General features: G+C 31.8%; 1 protein-coding gene across 13 annotated transcripts in view; it reads right to left on the minus strand.

The window, feature by feature from the left end:
• Positions 1–1,421: 1,421 nt before the first annotated feature.
• The window catches only part of LOC145297622 (FMRFamide receptor-like), a 1,184,367-nt gene continuing 1,173,732 nt past the window's right edge, over positions 1,422–12,056 (minus strand). For 7 of the 13 annotated variants that reach the window (XM_080143705.1, XM_080143704.1, XM_080143703.1 and 4 more), the window contains one exon: positions 1,422–2,699. In XM_080143705.1, the coding sequence (XP_079999831.1) occupies positions 1,548–2,660 (1,113 nt within the window). In that variant the 5' untranslated portion in view covers positions 2,661–2,699 and the 3' untranslated portion in view covers positions 1,422–1,547. The remainder of the gene's footprint in view (positions 2,700–12,056) is intronic. The other 6 variants (XR_013870287.1, XR_013870285.1, XR_013870286.1 and 3 more) reach the window with 3 other exon arrangements.

Consider the following 12,056-nt stretch of genomic DNA (forward strand, 5'->3'; position numbering starts at 1 on the left):
ATCCGTTAGAATACTTGCAATTGATTGTTCTACGTTTTTAACATTGTTCATCTTCCGACAGAGACATGCGAAATTGAAATAATAATACCGTAAGCTGGGGCGATAATATGAAAACACACTGGAATTAATTGGTGAAATATTTAAGATTATAAAATTACTATATTTTACTATGTCTATTGAACATAAATCTTATCATCCACTTCTAAAGCAAAAAGTTTCATTGATCATACAGCTGTAAAAGAAAGCGTTAAAAATAATCATGATTTATAATATGTCCTCAATTTTAGAAATGCTATAAAAATGCTAACGTGTTCTGCATTAGACCGTGTTGTCAGTAACACGACGCTTAATTTACAGTAAATTTATATGATAAAATAGGTATTGGGACGATTAATCGGAATCGGGAATCGGAAAAATCGGAGGCTTTTGGGGTATCGGAATCTGTATCGAAATCCGTAAAAACTACCTAATTTTCCGATGCGAAAATCGATTCCTTTAATTATGTTTTTGATTTGATTTTGGTCTAAGAAACATCTTCCAGTGCTTGAAGTAATAATAAAAGAATAAATATTTATTGGTTTAAACTTCCAGTAGAACTAAAATCTCTAGTTCACGCCCTCACAATTAGGTTTTTACGCTTGAGAAATATATATACACATTTACGCGGTGATTTACAGGAATCGGGACAAAATAACACTTTACGGTTAAATATTTAAAGATTTATAAAGCATCGGAATCGGTAATCGTATCGGAATCGGGAATTTATTACGGAATCAGTAATTGTATCGGAATCAGGGAAAATATTAGAATCGTCCCATCACTAGTTAACATATCTTCATAACATTAGTTTTTTTATTAAATATTTGTAGTAAATATTGCTTTTTAGCCATATATTTTTTGACTTGGGACCAGCAGGAAAAAAAAGGAATAGCACATTACCTTAAAAATATAGTGTTTGAGCTTTAAATTAATAACCACCATTCTTTTCTAGATTATATGACCACATATTGCACGAGCAATTGTCCTTCATCACCTGATCATTTAAAGCAATATTTATTTAGAAACGCGAGATCTATTTTAAAATTGAAAGCCTGGTGAATTCCGTTTAACTTAAGATTCTGGATTATGTATAATGCAGATAATCAAATCAAATGCATTGATATCAATATATAATGAGACTGATCCCGAAGCAAATCAACAGAGTAAATGTTTAGATTATTGTAATTTAACACAGAATTCAATATATTTTGAGCTGGTTTAATGAATACCGTACCATTAGAACAAGATGATAGACTTCCCAACTTTTGTTTTTTTTCAGATAAAACCAAACATATTGAAACAATTCAACGAGTTGAGAATTTACATTTAAAATAACACGACAGAGAGCATTCGCAGCTTCAGTAAAAAAATCAACAAACACATTTTTAAAGCATTGTTAAATTCTTAGAGAGAGAAATAATATTGATAATAATAGTAATAACAATAATTTATTGTTTATGTTTTTTTTGTACAAGTCTTTCCCTTCGTTTTTAATGTGCGTATGTATTTTACACGTGTGTAGTTGCGTTTTTCTGATTTGACGTCACTGCTGTCGTCGAGTGATGATTTTTTTGGTCCGACAAACGTCTGTACTCGCTTTCGTCTGGCTCGTGCGACACCCGCCGCTCGCCGTAACCGCGACAGAAGATTGTCCGAAAATGGTCGCGGAATATTTTATTAAACAGACAATAGAGCACGAAATTCAGGGCGGCGTTGACCGCCAGTAATGTGTCAGTGAACTCTCGTATTCCCTTGACCAGTAGATTGGCGTCATAGTAACCGAAGCCGAAACAGGTAGACATTATAGCGTCCGGCGTAATGCAAACAACGAACACCACGATCACCATGATGAGCATAAAAGTGATGCGATTTCGCGCCGAGAAGCGCCGGTTCGCCCGCGTTTTGCGCAGTGCGTTGATTATGTAGGTATTCAAAACGATCAGCACTAAGAATGGGATCACCGACCGGAGCAGATTCTGGATCCAGTTGTATGCCACGACGAAGGTCTCATTCATCCAGAGATCTGTGACAACGATATTGTATACAGTCTTGTTTTGATGCAGGTCGTGGCAGGAGACGGTTTTATACCGAATGACCGATGGTATTGCCAACAGAGTCATACAGGCGTAGATTGTACCGCTCACTATTATGGCTACTCGACGGGTACATAGAATCTTGGCATGCGCTGCGTGACAAACCATGAGGTAGCGTTCGGCTGCAACAGAAACTATCAACCAGGAGGAAACGCAGGCAGCCAAATTAAAGACAAAATGTGCGTAGGGATATATGTAACCGAAAGCTGTCTTGGCAACTGATGGGTACGACTGACCAATTAGCAATACAGTGAAATATATGAGATCGTTTAGCAGTTTAATCATATCAGATATTGCGAGGGCGCTAAGGAAGGCGTTCGTCGATGTGCGCATCGTTTTCTGCGTTAGAACTATTAGCGTGAGAGTATTGCCCATGATACCGGGAATACAGCAGAGTGGGTAAAGTATAAGACCGGTAATGAATTGCGATTGCTCGTAAAATGCGCTGTATTCACTCTCTTCTGTCCGGTTACCTTCTCCCGAGTTTTCGATCGAAGCCAGCGAACAGTTTGGTAATATTCCCTCCATTCTTAAATCAGCAGTGCGGGAGTATAATTACAATTCAATCTGAAAATAGAGAAAAAAAGATGAGAACAAAATTCAATATTGCAATCAAATTGATAGAATAAATACATAAATAAATAACTAACGCGGGCAACGGAAATCAATGGTTAATTAATCGTGAAATTGATTTTGGTTTTGTGCATTTATATATTTCATCATGGAGTATAGATTTATTTTATATCGGCTGAGTAAGCTTTATTGCAGATAAAATATCAAGGAAACCAGACAAGCAGTATGTTGTAAGAATTTTTACGGTGTTTTCGCATCAATCTACATAATTTATTATTTGAAATACTTGAATAAATATAATATGTGAAAGAACAAATAAAATAAATTAAAAAAAAAAACATTTTTCTTTTGCCGACAAAATAGTGTAATTTTAATCCAAATGACAGTTAAATAAGGGGAAATATATAGATTTTAAATACCCATTGATTTATAAGTGCCTATGAATTAAAAAAGAAAGTTATACGAGAGGATGTTTGAAAATGTATTAAATTAAAAAAAAGAAACAATATTTTCAATTTTGTAATTTTAATATGCGTTTATTTAACATACTACTTAATAGAATGATATATTTCGATTTCAAATTGGTGAAGTCATACTTAATGGAACGATATATTTCGATTTCAAATTGGTGAAGTTGGAGACATAAATTTTATGCGAATACACATAAAACCATGTAATTATTCAGGTATGTGAATAATTATGACATAAATAGATATATTAAATGCCTTTACACAATATATTACAAATGTCATTTTTAAATATTTACTAGGAATATATTTATACATGAACTTAGTAAACCACAGCAGAAATGGGTCATTAATATTTTATGATGTTTTACTCCTTGTCGCCTGATCGCATTATATATATATATATATATATATATATATATATATATATATATATATATATATATATAATTTAAGTCATTCAATGAATTTAAAACATTATGACGCGAAATGTTTGAGTTTCAGATCAAATATTTTTATTATTCTATGTAAGACAAAGAATACATTAGAAATATTTTAACGCCTTATCCTATAGGATTTCGATGTCTAGGAATATATTCATACATGAACTGAGTAAACTCAAACCTTTCACGTCATAAATTTTAAAATTCATTGATTGACTTAAATTTGATACATTTGCTCTATCTTGTATATCGAGCAATTGTTATTTAGGTGGGATAATACATATAGAATATTACTACCAGTAATATCTTGTAAATCTTATAAGCACAGGCTTCCATGCCAGCTGATAGTTGGTTAATTATATATATATATATATATATATATATATATATATATATATATATATATATATATATATATATATATATATATATATACTAGACTAGACTAGACTACCCATTACCCGTTGGGTCAGTATGTTATATTAGCTATGGAATTAATGTATGAGCGTGCCACTTGTGATGTTCAGAATATATTTTTTGTAAAATAACAGAAACATTCTATGAAAGTTTATTAAAGTGAAAAATTATATAGATATAGTTCTATGAGCCGTTCTGTTTATAATAATTTATTTTTGAAAAAAACAAAAGTACAGACATTGAATTAAAAGTTGCTTGCCATACTGATAGGTAAATGTGCACTGAACAGATACCATAATACTTAAAGTGTAATTCAAATTTTGATATATTTTTTTAATTATTACGCAAAAAAAAACAATTAGGACGCTGAAAACGTACACAGTAAAACAATATGTTTTACTATCGCGTTGATATTTTTACGTACGCATGCGCAACCGGGAGTCGTAAATCTGATGTTTGGTTACAACACCCGTTACAATTACTATTTGAGTTTATAAATATATATATATATATATATATATATATATATATATATCCGTTTTTCATTAAATGTATGTATATATATATACACACGTATATATATATATATATGCGTGTGTGTTACTAGTTTACATTCTGAATTCAATAATCATGATATACTTTTTTACTTTCAAAATCTTTTATTTTTCTTACACGTGTTTCGTTAAATAGCGTAACGAACACAAAACAACGCATTCTACACAATACGTATATTGCCCGAAAAAAAAAAAACTTTTATTTTTTGGTCGGAGTAAAAGGGATAAACACTGGTTAAATAAATGGCGATATTTAATATATAATTTGGATGTTAAAGAAGTAAAAGTGAAGTGTATTTCAGTCCCATTAGGATGCTTTAGTGTTTTACGTGCACTGTTTTATATTTTATAATTATCAGCATGCTTTTAGATTTAAATGCCACAATTTAAGATAGAAAGTAGTTTTAAATGTAAGCATTTTATTATTAATCAAAGGCCTATATACAATTTGGTTACATTTGAAGGTCCGAATTTTACTTATTAAGAAAATTCTAAACTAGCGAGAATATAGCAAAGTGTCAGGTTCTATTTTCTCTATTATCCGTGCTTCGGAGTTTATGCTTTAAGCTCCAAAACTAAAGGTAGTAAATATTATTAACATTATGCGCAATGTTTTATAAATCAAGGTTTATATTAAACTAGTCGATGTATGCCAATCTACTCTGCATTATATAGGAAAACCAAAAATAACCGTAGTTACGATTTTCCGGTGATTCTCTTGCAAAAGTAGAATACAAACTTATGCGGTCCACGGTAATTGACGTAATTGATGAAAACAAATTTTCGGAATTAAACAGGTCTAGAATGGCTATAATTGAAGTTTATTCGTAAGGTTATGCATTCGTAATTTGTTCTACGTAGATGCATATCAAGTCTTTAATGCATAGATAACCTCCGGTAAATCCTATATTTAGCGTTCGAATATGAAGGTAAAACAGCATTTAGCGTTCGATTATGACGGTATTACGGTAAAAAAAAAATTGTCCACACACACAGAAACACACGCACAAACACACACTCATATATATATATATTGCTGAACTAAAAATGTTTGAATATATATATATATACATATATATATATATATACATATATATATATATATATATATACACGCACACACACAGACCTATATATATATATATATATATATATTAGTTTTATCGATTTGTATGTATAATAAAAAAAAATTCCTATTTATTGGTATTTATTTGCTTATCCACGTAGCAAAATGTTAGAGAAAGTCGTTTTCAACGTGGAAGGAATATCAGTTCCCTGAAAGAAGGCTAAAAATGGACACTCTGGCAGTAACCCAAAAAAAATAAATAATTGTCTCTTTATAGACGGTTTCACTCTATCAAACGATGACACATTTACTTAAGTGTAACGTCAGAAGAGATACTACACGTTTATCCAGCCCCATATACCAAATACCCGTTTTCTATTTATTTTAATGATTTTGTTTATATATATGATCAATGGAATTGCGTTCATCTCCAAAATATCCAGCAAATTTCCATTATCTCTTAAGCATCTATTGTTATTAATTCCATATAAGGTTTTTCTTTTTCGGTTTCCTCATGAGATGAATATCTTTAATGAACTATTTCGTGTATATATGCAGAGTTTCTTCATGATCCATGTGATATTTGTGTAAAGAGGTTATAGCAAACATAACTCACTTTCTAACTTTATTTATGCATACGTACATATAATGCCTAACGATCTCCTCTATCAGTTTTTGTTGTCAGCGAGCATTAAATTAAATATATAGGGTATGCGAACCTATGCAAAACGTTGTGTTTGGTTTTACGCCGGGGAAAATCGGTGCAAATTGTGAAAATTAAGCAAATGGAATTTGCCAGGCGAAGGTCAAAGTACGGCATTACGTAAGAATATACTAAACGTAATAGATATAAGTTTATGTTTATTTCTTAGCCCTGCAGTAAACATGTGTTTATAGCCCGGAAATTAGCGTCATAGGAAATCGTTAGGTAAACGTGTGCGTTTCGATTCTTCGTGGTGGCGTACGAGTCATTTTCTTTTAAAAATTATTACAATTATTTCAATATATTGAGTACAAAAATCTGCGTAAATCAAAATAGCGTATATTTTACGACCGGTTAATGCCAGACAGCTTGCGTTTATATGTATATAAATACACAATAATAAAATTGTGCGGTCTGCGTTCGCGCCTGGTCTCCATAGAATGGAAATAGGCACAAACATTAATAAAGACTTTTCTTATCTATCTGCGTAAGTATACTTTTATAATTATGTTTCAGTTTGATGATAAATAATAAAATTTTGGGGGTGTTCGTTCGCTGTAAAAATATGTGGCGTGGCTGTAAAAATATTAAATACATCTTACACTACAGAGTTTTCTCACGTCTATAACTTTTTTAGAGATAACAAAAAGAAAGAGAACACGGCACCGAAGCGCAGAGAGTTCCAAATATGGGGCCATCACTCAGGATATCCCAGCCTTGTGTTTATTACACTTTCTTTAAATCTTGATTTTTTTTTCTTTTGTATATTATATAGATGCGTCTTTGCCACGGGGCTTTGTGAAGTAGTTTGTTGCATTTTTGTCCGTTGGCGCATACTTCAGTTTAATTGTAATATCATTTTTTGTCCCTTATATAATGGTAATTTAAGTCTATATTCTTTTCCGCTACATAGTAATGGAAATATCTTCTACACAGATTGCACCTTAATTGGCATTGCTCTATTCGTATTATTCATTTCATTCATCAATTTTGTGAGTTACTTATCATTTTGTGTGGCTGATATCATTACTGTGTATATAGCCTATTATGTAGATAGAGCAACTGCAGGCTGATTAAGGTTTTCCAGGTGATAACACCTTCTTGTTTATTATAAAGCCAGATCTGATTTCCTCTTTTCAGAGCGTTGACAATATGCATCAGAAAATCCTGGTAACTTTAGGCCGTTCACATTTCCTGAATAATAAACAAAAATCTAAAGTTCACTTTAAGTATCGGAATACATGTTTCACTGCATTCCTCTATTGAATATTCCGGTTCTGATTGTATTGTGATAATTTATTTACAATCAAGGAGATTTGATCCCTGCACAAGTCAATTGATAAACCAATCTTCCTATATCCTCTCTATCCTTTGTAGAACCAAAGAAAGTTGTTTCTTTGGAAAAATATAATTTCTTTGCACATTCTGCTTGTCCTGGCTTACTCAGCATATGTATTTGGTTTGATTATAAAGTTTGTCTCCAGAAATATTTTAATCTGACCTAAGTATTTCGTGTAAAACTTTTTCTTGTGTAGGATATTTACGTTTCTTCCTGGATACTTGCAGCAACCGAGGTATCATCAACCTATACTGAAACCATACTTATTTTATTATTATCAATTTTTACAAACATGCATCGGGCAATAATGCTATGCTTGAAGATTTTTTCAGAAGTTCTTTACTTTGTAAGTTGTTCCAATATTTACCACTCTGTTTTAGCCCATAGGATTGCTTATTTTATCTCCAAATGAGTGTTTACTTGTCTGGGGAATATATCTCTCAGATTGTTGGATATAAATATCACAGTCTACTTCGGATTTGGGCATGCTGATTTGGCATGCATTTGGTGGATTATTAACCCGTGCTTCATATGAAATAGTGGTGATTCTATATGTTTTATAATAGGTTTTACTTTTTATCTAACTGTATCCCTTGGCAACATATCTAGTTTTGATTTCATTATTATTTTTGTTATCTCACTTAAGGTTTTAAACCTATGTGCTACTTACCGGATTTTTGTTCTCAGGGAGAATTTTCTGAATAAAATTAATGTATTCCTTTAAGAGATGCATCTACTTCTCTATAGCTAATTTCCACTTGTCTGCGTGCGAGGAACTCATTGCTTCATAATATGCCCCAGGAATTATTTTTGTTAGATAGTAATTTATACCTTCTTCATAAATTAGACCATTTCATGTGATATTATCTTTTAAATGATATGTAGTTATTTTTGTCTCAGTGACAACCTTTTATTCCTGTTCTTCCAACTGTCATTTGTCCGGTTACTCGCAGCGGTTATCAGATCGCTTAGTTGGCTGTTGCTATTATCTATATATTTTTCGTATGAATAAGATAGAAATTCATGTGTGGTTTCCTCATCGATAGCGTTCTCACTAAACTGGTTTGGATTTATCGATCGAGTTGAGGTTGAGGTTTATACATTTATTATGATCTGGGATATCATAAATTGTCTCCCTAGCATTGTAAAATTCATTCGTGGAAGCGGTTGGCTATATTTAAAAAAATGCAGATTTCTTTTCTAGTGAGTATGCGAAATATGCTGCACCGTGTTTGTCGTATCCTAGGAAAACAACTTATTTTTGATCGGGGATCAAAATTTATTTTATTTTGCACATAAGCCTAAATTGTTTTGCCAAAAATATTCATATTCTCAATATATATATATATATATATATATATATATATATATATATATATATATATATTTTAAAATTATAATGCCTTATAAGGTGTTGATTTCATTCGCCGATTTTGGATATAAATAGCACAGAGAAATGTGTCTGAACACAGTTCCTGAATTAAATAAGACTCAATTAGCATGTATGCAGACACTTAAAATACTGTTTTCCATCCCCGTTCCCCAGATTTCTGATGTTTCGTGGTGGATTGTATTTTGGACAAGTTTTTATTTAAATTGTGTTGATGTAAAGTCAAAACCATTATCACTTCTTAATCATTTAAACACGTCGATATTTGAACACTATTGGTCAAAACTTGTTTTGTAACGTCCACTGTGTTACTTTTCTTTTGGGGGAAATATGACTTCACATAGGCTGAATAGTCGTCGGTGAATGTATTGGCATACTTGAATACCTCCATACTAACATGGTGATATACCTTCAGTAAAATCACAATCTACTAGTGCTAAAGATAATGTAGCCTTATCGTCTAGTGTTCTTGCTCGTACATTGTGCCTTTTCCCAGAAGTACAAATTTCACACGTTGTTCTGGCAATGTATTTTACAAAATTTACCTCTAAATTAAAGCCAAGCTCAAATTTAACGATTTATTTCCTCATTTATAAGATGGGTAGTAGCCCCGCAATTGACTAAAAGTTCAAAATTATCAGAAATATGGTGAGGATTGATTCCTACATTGTATTGTTAATAACTGTTTTCTTCCCTCGGTATTTTTCTACAAAAATTAGTGTTGTGGGTTCTTACTTCGCCGAATTTAGACCATCTGTATTTATTACAGTTTTATAGCAAGTGGTCATTTTTACTGCGCGAAAGCACGTAAGGGGACTTTCTTGTATGAACATACCATAATACAAACCTTCCATTTCGGGTTTTGTATGGTTATATACACAGAGCTATACCTTGAATCCCAGCAGATATTTCGGTGTTTGTACTTTGCACTACTTTGCTTCAAGGCGTGTAAAGTGGATAATAGTATTTTCAAAAGCAAGCCTATTAATAATGGATCCGAAATTATCTCCTCAAAATTTCGTAGAACGGCGGTTGCCTTCTCGGCAAGAATAATGATACTGGTAACATCTGCAATCGCGTGTTTTTGAAGAGTTGAAAGTTCTGTGCATAAATCAATGGATTTTGCCTTGCTTTGTGAACAAGTAATGTTTTCTTTAAAATTTTAATAAATTTCTCCGTTCATCTTTTGCGATCCGCATGGTTAATGCCAAGAATCTGTCATCCATTTTAATTTTGCAAATATAGTATATGTATAGACATAAGAAGAAATATAGTGCATGGATTTTTAAATACCACCTCGTTCTAATCGAACAAGCACCACATTTACTGATTTCACTGGAAACACTTGCGGACTCGTAGTCAAATCTTGTGGAATAGCTTCTATCTAGCAAAAGATACCAAATTTTCAATCTTGTCCCAAGCACGAATAATTGGCGAAATTTCATACCTAAACATAGTGAGATACCTCCCACTTTACTATTGCTGTTCGTGAATGGTGTGATGCCCAATTTTGTGAAGGGTTGATTGCTCATCTCGGTTCGCAGAAATGGCCAGTCATAAGTCCTGATTTAATCCTATTTGATTTTTGTTTGTTAAGTTTGGCTGAAAGAGGAAGTCTACTAAATCAAACCAGAAAAATGTTAAATTTAAAAGGCGGATACGGTAAGTTATGGCAATAGATTCTTGTAAAATCAGTTTATGCAATTTCTGGTCGAGTGTTGGTAATGAAGGTGCCTATGTTGAATTTTTAAAATAAGCCGACGCATCATATTTTATTTTCCTATTAATTAATTGTATAAATTATATATTTTTTTAAAAAAGCTCAGAATTGTAATATAGTTAGTTACCTGTTAATCACACTTTGAATATATATATATATATATATATATATATATATATATATATATATATATATATATATGTATATATATATATATATATATACACATATATATATATGGATGTGTGTATATATAAATGCGTATCTTTCACTTATTTACGTTAAAACAATTTATTTCATTTAATACAAGTGTTTGCATTACTGGTCACAATATATTAGATGACAAATTTTCGAATTCGTTCTCATCGGCATCGTCCGGGATAAAAATTGTATGATTATAGTAAGCACTATTTGTGTTTTGTAAATATTTAATCCTCGTAGACTATTTTCATATCTCCAGATCTTTTTTTAATATTGTTGAATACTAAGATGAGCGGATGAATTAAAAATAATCAGAGACAACCAATTCAACTCAATGTTTTGCCGGATCAACTGTATAATAGCTAGGAAAACAGCATATTCTTTTCTTTGTTTTGACTCTCGAGTGTGTATCATTTTATATTTTATATGCTTTTATATAGAGTGGTGTGCTTTTCGGTTGATTAACTATTTAACTGTGTCTGATATATACCCGAGAGACAAAATAATGAAAACATATTCTATTGTAATAGCCCTAATTAACAACTGTATAGAGTTCGCTAAATAGATATATAAAATAATTCTCAAATGTTGCTTTTAATCACACTGTTTATCTTAATAAAGTTAAATTCTTCCGAGTTTACACAATATCATATTAGGTAAATGGAATGTATATTACCTAACTGGATTATTATTTTTACCAGCATCATAACTCTTCATATAATTACGGAGTGTTGAATATGACAAGATATTCAGAAAGGGTGTGGGCAAGTTTATTTACTCGGCGTTTTTCAAAACATTCATTTTTAGATTGCTACCATAGATGGTAGTGTCGTCAGAAAAATGTCTACAAATGATGTAAGGATGTGATTTGGAAGATCATTAATGTAGATCAGGAAAAGGGTTGGGCCCAGGATGGACCCCTGAGGGACTCCAGCATTTATACTGTGAGCTTCTGATTTTTGCCCATCAACTACTACTCTTATGAACCTATCAGAGTGAAATGATTTGATAATTGAGAAGACATTTCCAGCTATACCATAGCTGGAGTTCT

Source organism: Euprymna scolopes, chromosome 18, assembly GCF_053919585.1.
Source record: "Euprymna scolopes isolate OS-2025 chromosome 18, ASM5391958v1, whole genome shotgun sequence".
Taxonomy (NCBI): Eukaryota; Metazoa; Mollusca; class Cephalopoda; order Sepiida; family Sepiolidae; genus Euprymna; species Euprymna scolopes.